General features: G+C 40.8%; 1 protein-coding gene and 1 pseudogene across 13 annotated transcripts in view; one reads left to right on the top strand and one right to left on the bottom strand.

Annotated features, from left to right (window-relative positions):
- Nucleotides 1-6,809, top strand: part of TRERF1 (transcriptional regulating factor 1) — a 211,549-nt gene extending 204,740 nt beyond the window's left edge. For all 13 annotated transcript variants that reach the window (XM_053602216.1, XM_053602214.1, XM_053602215.1 and 10 more), the window contains one exon: nt 3,816-6,809. In XM_053602216.1, coding sequence (XP_053458191.1) covers nt 3,816-4,140 — 325 coding nt within the window. In that variant the 3' untranslated portion in view covers nt 4,141-6,809. The remainder of the gene's footprint in view (nt 1-3,815) is intronic.
- Nucleotides 6,810-8,403: 1,594 nt separating this feature from the next.
- Nucleotides 8,404-8,968, bottom strand: LOC128593111 (60S ribosomal protein L21-like; annotated as a pseudogene).
- Between the last annotated feature and the right edge of the window lie 7,333 nt (nt 8,969-16,301).

Below are 16,301 nucleotides of genomic sequence, written 5' to 3' on the forward strand. Positions count from 1 at the left end.
TGATATAAGGATGGCTCTAGAACACCTAATCAGAAACTCTACATAGCAGAGATGGCTCATACAAGGTCCTTTACCACTACTGCTCACATCTCTGCCCAGGGCAGACATCACTAATCAATTACCATACTCTGCTATCACATTAAGACAGGCCTTCAAATCTTTTTCATTGTCATACTTCAATCTGGCAAAACCAATTAATCAGAGTTTAACTCATGAAATAAAACATATTTGTCATCCTGCCCCTTTAGGTATAATTTAAAACAACTAAAGGGGAAAGGTGACAGAAGGTAGTAACACTTACTGAGCTTTTGTTTTGTTCTATACTTTATGTGCATGAACTCATTTAATCCTAAGCTCTGGTGAGGCAGGTACTGATTTTATCCTTGTTTTACAAAGAAGAGTTTAAAGGTAGGTAAAATGACTTGCCCTAGGTCACACCTCCAATAAAGAGCAGAACTGAGATTTGAGCCCAGCTTTGTCCAAATGCAGAGCCTGGGCTCCTGATCACTGCTCTGTCTTTTCAGTTTGCTTTATTTACTTTAGGTAGAAAATACATTGACATTTAGATACATGTTTCCCTCCCACAGCACCCAGTAGAGAATTCTGGTTTACTTCTCAGTAGTTTTGCCTGTCTTGAAGAGTATCACATCGTCATTCTCTTCCTGTAATTCCCAGTGCCTCAAACTTGAAGAGAAGTGTTATTGGACAGCCGCGATCAGGTGGCTGCTGAACTCTATCATGAAAACATCCCTAAGTTATATAAGCAAGGCCAAGTAGGACCTCTGTTATATCAGCCTGATAGAATAGGACAGGTACCTTAGTAGTCACTGTCATTTATCAGGGAATCACTATTTGCCTGGCACTGTTTGAAAGGATTTCTTACTTGTTGTCTTAGTCAATTTTGTGTTGCTATAACAAAACTACAGATTGAGTAATTTAAAAAGAAGTTCACTTCATACAGCTCTGGAGGCTGGTGGGTTAAGGGTCAAAGGACCTGCATCTGACAAGGGCCTTGCTGCTGCATCCTGTGCCTGAAGGGCAGGGAGAGGGCCAGAGAGGGCAAGAGATTGAACTCATAGCCCAGTGGTTCTCAACCTTTCTAATGCCACGACCCTTTAATACAGTTCCTTATGTTGTGATGACCCCCAACGTTGCAACGAAAGTAATTTTATGGTTGGGGGTCACCACAACATGAGGAACTATATTAAGGGTCTCAGCATTAAGAAGGTTGAGAACCACTGCTCTAGCCCTTTTTTAATCGGTATTAATCCATTCATGAGGTGGAGCCCTCATGAACTAAACACTTCCCATTAGGCCCTACCTCCCAACACTGTTGCACTGGATATTAAGTTTCTGACATATGATTTGGGAGGGACACATTTAACCCATTGCACGTATTTTGATTGATCTTTTAAGTAGCTCTATGAGGAAGGTACTTTTAGTAGCTTCTTTTTTACAGGGATAAACTGAGGCACAGAAGGGTTAAGCCATTTGTTGCAGTACACAGCAGGTGGCCAACTGGGGATTCAGTCTAGGCAGGCTGGACCAGCTTCCTGCTGTGCTGCCTCTGAATCACCCTAACTCAGGTCGGTGGCCCCGCCAAAGTGAATTGGAACTAGCAATCTCTTCCCATCTGTGAATTGCAAGGATGGGAGAAATGGATCTAGGTGCTGGTCTCCTCCAAGCTCTGCTGCCCTTCAGAGCCCAGACATGATGTCATCTTCACATCACCACCCACCACACATAGAGTGAACCCCAGAAGATATGGACCCACAAATTAAACATGAGGGTTATTTTCTTAAAGTAATGATGGACCCACCCTGAGCTAACTCTTAATTATCTCCCAGCTATTTGCCCGAGAGTGGAAATGTGGGGTCATCAGGATCTTACCAATTTCCCCTGAAAGGAGCCAGTAACTCCCCCACCAGTGGGGCACAAATAGGCTACAATTCCATACTCCACCAGATGGAGACAAAGAATGGTTTAACAAGACAAAAATTAGTATGTCATGCGTTCTGGCTGTCTTTCAGCAACATCTATTAAATGTTGTTGTTTGTCTGGTTTTAATGTTGCTTGGGAACGTTTTCTACCGGGCGTCCAGTTAAGATTTCATGGAAAATAGAAGTGTTTTCTGTACTTTTTTCAGCCTAGAAGCAATAGTAGGCAAATGTTCACAAAACACCTCTTTTTTTTTTTTTTTAAGACAATTTTTTTTTTTTTTTTTTTTTTTGTAGAGACAGAGTCTCACTTTATGGACCTTGGTAGAGTGCCATGGCATCACACAGATCACAGCAACCTCCAACTCCTGGGCTTAAGTGATTCTCTTGCCTCAGCCTCCCGAGCAGCTGGGACTACAGGCGCCCGCCACAACGCCCGGCTATTTTTTGGTTGCAGTTTGGCCGGGGCCGGGTTTGAACCCGCCACCCTCGGTATATGGGGCCGGCGCCTTACCGACTGAGCCACAGGCGCCACAAAACACCTCTTTTAGTTGCTGAATTATGTTCATTACATTTAAGTTTTCAATATATCCAAAGGGAATTAGGATTTATCAACCTGTCAGACTCAGGCCATAGAAATCAGGGTTTGTTTGTTTTTCCTTTATCAGCTCAAGAACGAAAATATAGTATTTAAGCCAGACCCTCTTTATAAATAGGCTCACACCTGGGGAAACTTTTTCTGAAAAAGGTCCAAATATTAAATATTTTAAGCTAATTTATGTGCCCTTAAAGAGGAAGGCCCTCTCTGTCACACGCACTCAGCTTCACCACTATAATAGAAAAGCAGCCATAGACGATACATAAACAAGTAGACGTGCCTGTGTGCCAGTGAATTTTACTTAGAAAAATAAGCTGCATTTGCCCCACTGACCATAGTTTGTGGACCTTTGGTCCCAGCGTTTCTGTGTCAGCAGTATTGACATTTGGGGGAAGAGGGCACCGTTCATATGCACCGTCGAGCAGCATCTCTGGGCTCTATCCACTAGATACCGGAAGTGTCACTGCCCCACCACTGTTGCAACAACCAAAAATGTCTCCAGCCGATTGCCAAATGTTTTCCGAGACGACAAATTACCCCCAGCTGAGAACTGTTATTTTATTCTAAAGCCAACAGTAGGAAATGATGATGATATGATTCCCAGTCAGAGGGAGTCTTTCATGAAAAGGAGTGGTAAATGTAGCTCAAAAGTCAAGCACGACAAAGGCAGAAGAGGGGCCTCTGGCCACACGGTTACTGGTGAGCTCGAGGAGGACAGAGGGCTGAGGAGGGGCCTCTGGCCACACAGTTACTGGTACCCTCGAGGAGGGTACAGTGTAAGGAGAACCACCAAGTGTCTTGAAGATACTTGAAGAATTTTGGCTGTGTTAGAACATGTGGAGAAAGGTAAATGAGTAAGAATTTAGCTATGGAAGAACAGGGCCAGGGGCCAGAGGCCAGAGGGGGGTAATGGTTTTGTGATGTGGCCTGTCAGAGCTCATTAGTGTGATGTGGGGATTCTCCAGCAGAGTGGGCCTGGATAGTGATGGGAAGAAAGGGCATGTGCTCCGGACCCCAGTCAGAGGGACAGGAGGAGCTCTGAGAATTTCTCTTCTGTCATCACAGGAAGGCAGCCTGCCACCCCGTCAGTGTGTTCCTGTCCCCATCCCCTTTTCTAGGAATGCTTGGAGAGGAGGGAGAGGTGACAGGTTATAGGGAAAGGAGGTCCTACGGGCCAGGGACGGTCAAACCACACACCCCCAATCTCTGAAGGACACCCAGATTTATAAGAATTCAGATTTCTTTCTGAATTTCACGAGCTCCTTATTCTTTATTTATAGGGTCTTCTTCAAGATCAAAAGCCGAAACGCGCACATGAAAACTCACAGGCAGCAGGAGGAGCAGCAGAGGCAAAAGGCTCAGAAGGCGGCTTTTGCAGCTGAAATGGCAGCTACGATCGAGAGGACTACGGGGCCAGTGGGCACACCAGGGCTGCTGCCCCTGGACCAGCTGAGTCTGATCAAACCCATCAAGGACGTGGACATCCTCGATGACGACGTTGTCCAGCAGTTAGGAGGCGTCATGGAAGAAGCCGAGGTCGTGGACACTGATCTTCTCTTGGACGATCAAGATTCAGTTTTGCTTCAGGGTGATGCGGAACTATAAAGCCCTGCTTGTCACTTAGAGACAGTGAAAACCCATGGCCTCTGTCTTCATCGATCAGGAAACCTGGACTGCCTGCTTGTTTTGTAACCCTTTTAAACTACCTGTTTAAAAAGTGGTCATTTTATTCAGGTTTAGAAAAAAAAATCCCTCTTCTGTTCCTTTTATTTAAAGAAAAATTGTTTTTGTGGGGGTTTGGGGGGAATAAATAATTGGCACAATGATCTTTAAGAGGTGTTTGGTCTGGGCTGCATCTTCACAAAAATCATCCCCGGCAGGGACTAACTTGACGTTCACGTTCCATTGCTTTTAGAAGTCAACCAGCCTGGTTGACTGGTTATCCCAGAGTTTGCTGTGACTGTGTATGAAGCAGGCTGCCCTCTTCGTGCTGGGGCCTTGGGCCCTCTTTTCCCACCAAGAGTTATTTTTATTCTGTTCTGACCTCATTCTGTTCTTTGCAGTGAGCTTGGCATCTTTGCCAGGAAGCTCTCTGCTAAAGGGTAGCTTTCCGGGGAGCAGAGCAAGCCTGGTGTGTCATGGCTATCCTCTAGCACATACATCATTGTGAGGGGCTGACCAAGCGTGAAGATAGGTTTCCCCTGCGTTCCCTGTCACTCCTTGGTCGGTCTGCAGGCGTGGAGTACTGTATAATTTAGCCTTTCACTCCTGGCAGTGGTTTACTAAGAACCTGGTTAATAGAGTAGGCTGGTCCTCTTGCATGTCCCCTGGGGACTAATCAACTCTGAGTAGTGAGTGGCAGAGCTATCTTTCAGCATGAACTGACTAGAGACCTATCTGGAGGTAAAGACCCCAATTATTAAGTTGCCGGGAGGACTGCTTTCAAGTTAGAGTGGTTGAAGGGTTCACACTGACATACCTGGAATGCCAGGAAATGTTCTTTTGCCCCCCAAAATTGATCAGAAGAGTCTGTTCTTTTTTGCAACACCATTAATGGTCAGCGGAGTTCTAAATTACTTTGTGCCACTTGAAAGTACTGTGAAACCTCTTTCACTTGGATTTTACTGTAATTCACATCTGCTGGACTAAAGTTTACCTTGACACTAGCTATGAGAAACAGAGTTTTCTAACACATACAATAGCACACACAAGGGAAATAGCATCAAAAACCAATAAAAAAGATGTCGGGTACATTTCAACTACAATATTTGCTTTCAGAGAAGAATGCATCATTGCAAGTCACTTACCAAAGCATTTCTAGACTTATGCATACTACATGACTTAGCTCTGCCTCCCCGTGTCCCTGTCAGCAGGGTTGCTGTTTGTACTTGAAGGTAATAAACCTGTAATCCTTCAAAAATGTCATTTAGCCTAGACTTCTGAGCTGAGTCAGACTGACCCATCCCACGGTTTGGGCGAAAGTTAGACTGGGACACTCCCCAGCACAGGGAGGACCCTGCATGTGGCGTCCCCATCAGTGTTAATGCCATATGACTTCCATTGCAGGTGTCATAGGCCTCAGGCCGCCCCAGGTATGCTGGTTCTCAGCTTCATGTAAGTGTGGCTGTTAGACTGGGCCACTTTCCTGGCACATTAGTAGCATGACATTAGAATATCAGTGGAAGCGTGAGGGTTGGACCCAGGCATCTTTTAAGTTTGATTCTGCAGAAGCATGTAGCACACACTCACGGGGGCCAGCTGTGCCCACAGCAGTCCCACACAGGCAGTGGGCTCTGAATCTCAGGAAAGCCATGGACAGAAAAAAAATACAAAGATTATTTTCATTCCCATCATTCTGTTTTCAGAGAAGAGGTCTAAGAGGTTTCCTTCAATCTTTTGTTCAGAGGAAAAAAAGTTGTACTTGCTGCGGTTTCAGAAAGGGTATTCCATCCTACGTTTAACTAAGCAGTTTTCAGTTAAGAACTGCCTGGGCATTGTACATCCACTTTGGGGCAGAACCATTACAGGACCATTGCCACTGTCGTGTCACTGGCTGATTGCCTGTCCCTGTCACTGCTTCTCTTCACTTAACCAGTGTCTAAGGGGTAGAATGGAACGGTTCTGCTGTTGGGTCTATGGAAGCTTATCTATCAAAAGAGCAAACATCCAGAAAATGTTTATAAAGCAAATGTAATCCTTCTATTTGAAGACTCGCCCAGCCGTTCCAGTTTTAAACATTAAAAACAAACTGAGTTGCCATGGCAAAAATATAATGCACAATTTACTTTTAATTTTCCATGCAGTATAGCTTAAGAACTTTTGACTTGAAATAACCAAAGAACTCCTCCTTAACGAGACAGTTCAAATTTCTGAATTAGTATTTCTTGACTATCAACTTAAAGAATTGACTTCCTAGAAAAATATTGCACTTAATTATTTTTCTGAAATGATTCTGCCTGCATGTCTGTGTTGTGTTTTAGCTTTCCCCAAGCCAATCCCACCCTGAAGAACTTTTCCCAATGATTAATGTCTTCAACACGGTTACTGTTTACTATCAGATGGTTTTTCATTAGTGAATTTAGACTTCTTTGAGAAAGCTTGTATATAAAAAGTTAACAGATATATTTTATGGAAAAACCCATCTTATTTTCAAATATATTTAACTGCTGTTATATTTTATTAGAGGAAGGTTGTAAATATTTTCTAGGAGTTCTATTGTAAAGAAAAGTATTTTTGAAAAAAATTAATGTAATAAAAATGAAAACATTTTTAAATAGCGGTTGTGATTGCTTCCTGTTCTGGCCTCGTTATGTTCTATTCTCAGCAAATGACTTGCATGCTTTCCATATCAGGATGTAATTTATTCAGGTTTGCACTATTATAAGTTGACATCATAATATCTAGTGTGCTTAACTGTATTTGCCTGGAATGCAGGTCCCTTTGGTCCCTATCAAAGCACTATGTATAGCATATTCATAATTTTTCTTTTGTAATGTGTGTATTTTTAATAAGGATTTTATGTAACATTTTCGCAAAAAGAGGACAGTATTTTCTAGTGAATTTTATAAAAACATTTTGCTAAAAATGTTTCTTCCTAGGTCAGTTTTTGTTAAGGTGAACCAAAAGTCTTATTTTACCAGGGGCTTAAAAAAGTTTGAAGCTTGAAAGCGAAGTTATATTTAAACATCATATGTAACAAATAAATAAAGATGTTTTATAGATTTGTCCTAAAAAGGTGCATTCCTTAAAAAAAAAAAAAAAAAAACAACTGGGGCATTCTAGGTTGATTTCCCCTCTGAGTGATAAGCATTTTTTTTAAATTATCACAATACTTTTTCAGAAAGAGAATCAGGAGAATTTTACTTAACAGGTTCTAGTCATTAGCCTTCTCAAAAATTGATTACAGTTCCTATAAGTGGGCATTCATCAAATGGATGTAACCAAATAGCCACTGTCATATTTATTTGTGAAAACCTGATTCAATATTGCATCAGCTGCTCTTAAAATAAAATGTTATCTTTTTGAGTTTCATTTGGCTTAAATATTCCTTCTTTCTAGCCACTGAAATGACTTTTCAATGCTGAATAATGCTGATACTTATCCGGTTTCTGTAGATGACAGGGTGGAGGTCTGATGGGGAGCTCAGTATCACATACAAGTGTCTTAGAGTAAATCCTCCACAAAAATCTATGTCCACCATGATGTAGTGCATTTTAAATCTTCATTTCCAGGGCAGTGCCTGTGGCTCAAAGGAGTAGGGCACCGGCACCATATACCAGAGGTGGTGGGTTCAAACCCAGCCCTAGCCAAAAATTGCAAAATAAATAAATAAATCTTCATTTCTGAATTTTAATAAGTGTGTTTACTTCTTCTTCTTCTTCTTCTTGTTCTTGTCCTTGTTTAGCAGACCCAGGCTGAGTGTGTATGGCTGGCCCCCTAACCACTGAGCTACGGGCACCAAGCCAGTATGTTTACGTTTTAATGGTCAACAGAAGACTTTAGAAGAAATTTGAAACTCTAGATTTTATACAGAATTTCCTTTAAGTGAGCAATGCCTATTCAAGATCTTGGCTTTTTTTTTTTTTTTTTTTTTAGGACACATTAAAATTTGCTTTAATACTTTTTTGGGGGGAAAATCACATTTTTAGTGAATGAACAAGAAACGTTTTTATGCTATTATTTTTATCTACCATGCCATGAATTCATAGGGAAGAGGTTCCAGTAGATCAGGAAGGCACCTTGCCATTGAATGTGACAAAGTGTTGATTGACTTTTGAATTCATGGGAAATAGGTTCCAGCACCTTGTATTACTGTTACATGGGGTCTACTGGTTATCCTGTGTGCTATGCTGTACACCTATTATGCCATGAGCTCATGGGGAATAAATAGGTTCTTGCGCCTAAAAACATGGGTCCACTGGTACTCCTGTGTGCTATGTTACATGCTTATTATGCCATGAATTCATAGGGAATGGGTTCCCGGAGCTCAGGCTCCTTTCCATTAGTTCTCACACAGTGGGCTTCTCTGGGTGGAGCAGGCTGGCGCTTCAGTTGAACCCAGGTACCTTTCTCTTTGGCTTCCTTCTTTTTCTGATCATTTTCCTTCACACGGTTCAGGAAACTATCTCTGCTCTTAAAGTGATTAATATGCTCAATAGGAACATTAATCCTCTTGGCAAGGATCTTGCCCTTAACTTGTTTGTTTACGACAATGCCAACAGCACGCTAGATAACATTGTAGACTCTTCCAGTTTTGCCATGGTAACATTTGTGTGGCATGCCTTTTTTAACAGTACCCATTCCCTTGATGTCTACAATATCACCTTTCTTGTATATTCGCATATATGTGGTCAAAGGAACAACTCCATGTTTCTAAAAGGCCTAGAGAACATGTATCGGTGCCTCTCCTCTTTCCCTTTGTGTTTGTCATTTTGGTGAATTACTGGAAGATGGCGTCTCTGGCCGAAAGGCTTTTTTTTTAACTTTAATTTTAGCTATCAATTTTAGACAGTCCTTTATCAGAGAAAATAGTTATTCCTCTAGAAGGAACGTGCATTTAGCAAGTGTTATAATGTCTGCTTTCAGGTATCTAGGCCCAGGTATCCAATTGGAAGACTTTTTTCTTAGTCCTCATGAGCCAGCACATCCCAGGCACTACTACATACTGGGTTATACATGGGGGAGGAGAGAATATAACGATGGTATACATGATTCTTTCCTGCCAAGGAATTTAATTTAATTTGGAACACATGTGGGCCTGAGAATACATCCAGTTCCACCTTTGGAAAGAGTGAAGGTCATACTTTATTAATATTCCGAACCCCCTCATCATCACCCACACATACATTGCAATTTGTGGCAGGTGTTAAATTAATTACCTCTCTAATTTTCCAGGTATGCTTATCCACGCAGGTGCATGTGTAAATAAAACCTCTCTGGAGTTTACCTAAAGTCAACTCTAAATTCCATTTATTCTCTACCATCAACCCCAATCAGATAGCTGAGATGTGCTCTAGGTATGTGGATGAAAAGTTTTAATGTTAACATAGCAAAACATAATTAGGAAGACATCTTAAGAAAGTGAATAATCTACTCCTAAATGGACTATACATAATCTTTGGATTGCAGATATCCTTATATGAAAGAACCAAAGGGCTGATTATTTCCTTTATGTAAGAGAGACAGTCTTTTGAAAGTGCTGTCTTTAGGAACAGAACTGGTGCAATAAAAATATGACTGAACTTAGAAATACAGTAGAACCTCCATAGTTGACCACATCCCTACATTAACCACCTCCTTAAAATGATCTGATTTTCATAGACCAGACACGCGCCACATGTACGTTTCAGTACAGGTGGCCTAAGTTCCTTATATTGACCAGTTTGTTACAGTCTCTTGGGTGGTCAGCTTATAGAGGTTCTACTGTATTTGATGTGTCTCTAGTTATTTTTCAAAGACATAAAGCAAGATTTCCTTGCATCATCTATGTAGAAACATTGGCCTTCTACTCATCTATATGAGGTTAGATGTTTGAAAGTTTAGGCTGTAGGAAAGAGACCCACATTGGTTGGGCCAAGCTTCAGAACACTGTCCATGCCCACACCATGCCAAAGAGCCCTGTCTATAGCTCTGCTGTTGGCAAAACCCAGTTTTGCCTGTACGATGACTTCCAATTTTCCCCAGTTAATTGGACTAAATTGGCACCTAACTCAAAATCATTATTAGGTCCATAGGCAGTTTGATGACATGTGAGGTGGGTTGGCCTAGGAAGATGAGAGGACCAAATCAAATTCTCACATTTGAGAGTGTGAATGGAGAAACTTGGTGAGCACAAAGCAGCAAGCAGTGGCCACATGCCAGATAGGTCCTGAGGGACTAGAAACTATTTGTAAGCAGAGACGGCCCATCATTAAAAAGACCATGCTTGAGGGCGGCGCCTGCGGCTCAGTGAGTAGGGCGCCGGCCCCATATGCTGAGGGTGGCAGGTTCAAACCCAGCCCCTGCCAAACTGCAACAAAAAAATAGCCAGGTGTTGTGGCGGGCGCCTGTAGTCCCAGCTGCTTGGTAGGCTGAAGCAAGAGAATCACGTAAGCCCAAGAGTTAGAGGTTGCTGTAAGCCGTGTGACGTCATGGCACTCTACCCGAGGGCGGTACAGTGAGACTCTGTCTCCACAAAAAAAAAAAAAGACCATGCTTGAAAAAAGTAAAATCTCTAATTTCATCAATCAGAAATGGTAAAGACGAAGTAACAACAGATTCCTCAGAAATTCAAAAAATCCTTAATGAATATTACAAGAAACTATATTCTCAGAAATATGAAAATGTGAGGGAAACTGACAAATACTTGGAAGCACACCACCTTCCAAGACTTAGCCAGAATCAAGTGGAAATGTTGAACAAGCCTATATCAAGTTCTGAAATAACATCAACTATACAAAATCTCCCTAAAAAGAAAAGCCCAGGACAGATGGCTTCACATCAGAATTCTACCAAACCTTTAAAGAGGAACTAGTACCTATATTACTTAACCTTTTCCAAAATATAGAAAAAGAAGGAATACTACCAAACACATTCTATGAAGCAAACATCACCTTGATCCCCAAATCAGGAAAAGACCCAACAAGAAAAGAAAATTATAGACCAATATCACTAATGAACATTGATGCAAAAATACTCAAGATCCTAACAAACAGAATCCAGCAACACATCAAACAAATTATACGAGTGGCACCTATGGTTCAAAAGAGTAGGATGCCGGCCCCATATGCCGGAGGTGACAGGTTCAAACCCAGCCCTGGCCAAAAACTGCAAAAAAAAAAAAGCATAACTTGAATGTTAATAAAGATGATTCCAAATTTAAAAACAAAAAAACAAATTATACTCCATGACCAACTGGGTTTTATCCCAGGGTCTCAAGGCTGGTTCAATATATGTAAATCTATAAATATAATTCATTACATAAACAAATAAAAAAACAAAGACCATACGATTCTCTCAATTGATGCAGAAAAAGCTTTTGATAATATCTAGCATCGTTTCATGATCAGAACACTTAAGAAAATTGATATAGAAGGGACATTTCTTTTTCTTTTTTTTTTTTTTGGCCATGGCTGGGTTTGAACCCACCACCTCCAGCATATGGGTCCGGCACCCTACTCCGTTGAGCCACAGGCGCCACCCTAGAAGGGACATTTCTTTTTTCTTTTTTTTTTTTTTTTGTAGAGACAGAGTCTCACTTTATGGCCCTTGGTAGAGTGCCATGGCATCACACAGCTCACAGCAACCTCCAACTCCTGGGCTTAAGCGATTCTCTTGCCTCAGCCTCCCGAGTAGCTGGGACTACAGGCGCCCGCCACAACGCCCAGCTATTTTTTTGGTTGCAGTTCAGCCGGGGCCGGGTTTGAACCCGCCACCCTCAGTATACGGGGCCGGCACCTTACTGACTGAGCCACAGGCGCCGCCCGAAGGGACATTTCTTAAACTGATAGAGGTCATCTACAACAAACCCACAGCCAATATCGTATTGAATGGAGTTAAATTGAAATCATTTCCACTCAGATCAGAAACCAGGCAAGGTTGCCCATTGTCTCCACTGCTCTTTAACATTGTAATGGAAGTCTTAGCCATTAGGGAAGGAAAGGTGATAAAGGGTGTCCATATAGGGTCAGAAGAGACCAAACTTTCACTCTTCGCACATGATATGATTGTATATCTGGAAAACACCAGGGATTCTACTACAAAACTCTTGGAAGTGATCAAGGAATACAGCAGCATCTCAGGTTACAAACTCAACACTTATAAATCTGTAGCCCTTATATATATCAACAATAGTCAAGCTGAAAAACAGTCAAGGACTCTATTCCATTCACAGTAGTGCCAAAGAAGATGAAATATTTGGGAGTTTACCTAACAAAAGACGTGAAAGATCTCTTTAAAGAGAACTATGAAACTCTAAGAAGAGAAATAGCTGAAGATGATAACAAATGGAAAAACATACCATGCTCATGGCTGGGAAGGATCAACGTTGTTAAAATGTACATACTGCCCAAAGCAATATACAATTTTAGTGCAATCCCTATTAAGGCTTCACTGTCATACTTTAAAGATCTCGAAAAAATAATACTTTATTTTATATGGAATCAGAAAAAACCTTGAATAGCCAAGATATTTCAAAATAAAAACAAAGCAGGAGGAATTATGCTACCAGACCTCAGACTATACTATAAATTGATAGTGATCAAAATAGCACAGTACTGGCACAAAAACAGAGAGGTAGATGTATGGAACAGAATAGAGAACCAAGAGATGAACCCAGCTACTTACCGTTATTTGATCTTTGACAAGCCAATTAAAAACATTCAGTAGGGAAAAGATTCCCTATTTAACAAATAGTGCTGGGTGAACTGGCTGGTGACCTGTAGAAGACTGAAACTGGACACACACCTTTCACCATTAACTAAGATCAACTCTCACTGGATTAAAGATTTAAACTTAAGACATGAAACTATAAAAATACTTGAAGAAAGTGCAGGGAAAACTCTTGAAGAACTCAGCCTGGGTGAATATTTTATGAGGAGGACCCCCTCCCCCCAGGCAATTGAAGCAGCATCAAAAATACACTACTGGGACCTGATCAAACTAAAAAGCTTCCACATAGCCAAGAATACAGTAAGTAAAGCAAGCAGACAGCCCTCAGAGTGGGAGAAGATATTTGCAGGTTATGTCTCCAACAAAGGTTTAATAACCAGAATCCACAGAGAACTCAAACATATTAGCAAGAAAAGAACAAGTGATCCCATCTAAGGGTGGGCAAGGGACTTGAAGAGAAACTTCTCTGAAGAAGACAGGCACACGGCCTACAGACATATGGAAGAATGCTCATCATCCTTAATCATCAGAGAAATGCAAATCAAAACTACTTTGAGATATCATCTAACTCCAGTAAGATTAGCCCATATCACAAAATCCCAAGAACAGAGATGTTGCCTTGGATGTGGAGAAAATGGAACACTTCTACCCTACTGGTAGGAATGGAAACTAATACTTTCCTTTTGGAAAGATGTTTGGAGAACACTTAGGGATCTAAAAATAGACCTACCATTGGATCCTACAATTCCTCTACTACGTATATATCCAGAAGACCAAAAATCACATTATAACAAAGATATTTGTACCAGAATGTTTATTGCAGCCCAATTCATAATTGCTAGGTCATGGAAGAAGCCCAAGTGCCCACTGATCCACGAATGGATTAATAAATTGTGGTATATGTACACCATGGAATATTATGCAGCCTTAAAGAAAGATGGAGACTTTACCTCTTTTGTTTACATGGATAGAGCTGGAACATATTCTTCTTAGCAAAGTATTTCAAGAATGGAAGAAAAAGTATCCAATGTACTCAGCCCTACTATGAAAGCTATAACCCAATTATAGCCCAAGAATATGGAGAAAGGAGAGAGGGAGCGGGAGAAGGGTGGGAAGATGGGTGGAGGAAGGCTAATTTGTGGAATCACACCTACAGTGCATCTTAGAAGGGTACATGTGAAATTTACTAAATGTAGAGTATAAATGTCTCAACACAATAACTAAGAAAATGCCGTGAAGGCTATGTTAACTAGTTTGATGAAAATATTTCAAATTGTATATAAAACCAGCACATTGTACCCCATGATTGAATTAATGTACACTTCTATGATAAAAAAAAAAAAAAGACCATGCTTGGCCTCTGAGCAGTGAAGAAGGTATCCATTCCCTATGACTGCTTTGAGCATGTTTTCTAGTTCCAGGAGCAGTCCAGGCCACACATGCCTTTTAAAATAAGCCCCTTTGGGGGAGGGGGTATGATGGAGTGGTAAGTATCTTTATTCCTTTCATCCAAAAGAGACTTACATAGAACTGGACCTCATCATAGAATTGATACCAGCCCACTGCAGGAGTAGATAAGGCACTGAAACTAGGATTCTGAAGATGGTTCTTGATTCAAGTGTAATTAACTCATCATATGACCTTGAGTGAGTCATTTCATCTCTGAGTTTCACTTTCCTCACTAAAAAAAATTAGGATAAAATTCATGTTTTCTGCTGAAGATCAGATTAGGTAACTTAGTTGAAAGTCATTTGCAAGCTGTAATGTCACCATAATTATGGTTGCAGAGCACTCACCTAACCAAGGCTACTCAAAGGGGACAGAGGCACACTGAAGAGGCCTCACAAAAGTGCTATTTGGACAGACTGGTGCAAACTTTAGAAGCAGCACAAAGTTGGGGGTGGAGAGGCTGTTGAAAGCCTTCTCAGCTGAGAGAGACAGCCTTAAATCTCACAATTCAGAGAGAAAGGCTAATTATGAAAAGAGTGCTGTGCAGTCTGCCAAGGTAGAACACAGTCAAGCCCAACAGAAGTTCACACAAGTGAAGAATGGTGTTTCCATACTGTGTAGGACCACACCAGACAACTTAACCACATCTTCACATGGACTGAATTCTAGTGAACAGGGGCCAGCTTGAGAAGCAGGGAAACTGGTTTCTGCTCTTAGATTTTTCATCAATTTGTGCAATGTTAGACAAATCATTCTACCCTTTCCTTGGTTCTCTTGCCTAAAAAATAAGGCAAGTAGTACCTACTCGTGGGAAGGAAAGCAACCTTATATTTGCACAGTATTTTATTTAAATGCTACAAAATGTTCCCTTAAACTTGATCTTTTTCTTTTTAATCTTCTCAATAACTGTGAAGCATGTGAGAAGGAAGCAACTTTATATTACAGATAGTGGATGACATTGCGCATTATTATGTGGCAGACATTATACTAAACTTCATACATCAGTATTTCATTTAATTCTCATAGCAACTATTTGAAGTAGGCAACTATTATTACCATCTCTATTTAATTTTGAACTATTATTACTATACTTGATTTTCTCAATTTGAGAAAATTGAGGCTTAAGAGTAGGGAAGTAACTTGCCCAAAGTCACTCTGCTAAGTGGTAAACCTGAGATTAGAAACCACATCTCCTGATTGTAAGTCTAGAGTTGTCCTTTATGTTAAATTGCATATGTGAAAGCACCTTGGGACAATAAAGCTTAGAAATTTGCATAAATGGGAAGTATTTTATTTCAGAAAATCCCAGTTATTAGCCTTTTTACTGGGAACTAAATTATGGTGGACATCAATAACAACAACAAAAAAAATAGTTCTGGCTTGTTGTAATAGGTGAAGGCAGCCATTATAAATTCCCAAATGCTATAGAAACATAAGGAAATAAATGATTTAGGAAGAATAGTAGGACAGTGAGATATAAGATGGATGGAGAACATCCATCTTATTCATTTGGTTGGGGGAGGCAGGATTAAGGAACATAACTAGAAGGCTATTACAATAAGGTAATGGGATGAGAAGTGGACTCAACAGTAGTGGTAGACTTTTTTCTTTTGCTTATAGATTTTTTTAAATTTTGAAAAATACATAAGAAAATAAACCAACCATTATCTACTGCCCAAAGATAACCCCTGTCTTGTATGTATTTTTTCATATACATCAGCTTGTTTTGTTATGTGTGCCTCCAACAAAACTGTAACCACACAGAACAAACACGACCCGAAGGAGAAAACACTGATGGGACTTGGTGACAATCTAGATTGGGCTGAAGTAACTTTTTCTAGACCGGGTGTCAGCCAGGCACAGCACCACCCCTAAAAAGCAAGAAATCGCGTCTCTATGGTTGTTCCTGTGCAAGAACAAGAGGATATACTCTCTCCTTTTGTCGAACT

Source organism: Nycticebus coucang, chromosome 9 (genome assembly GCF_027406575.1).
Source record: "Nycticebus coucang isolate mNycCou1 chromosome 9, mNycCou1.pri, whole genome shotgun sequence".
NCBI lineage: Eukaryota > Metazoa > Chordata > Mammalia > Primates > Lorisidae > Nycticebus > Nycticebus coucang.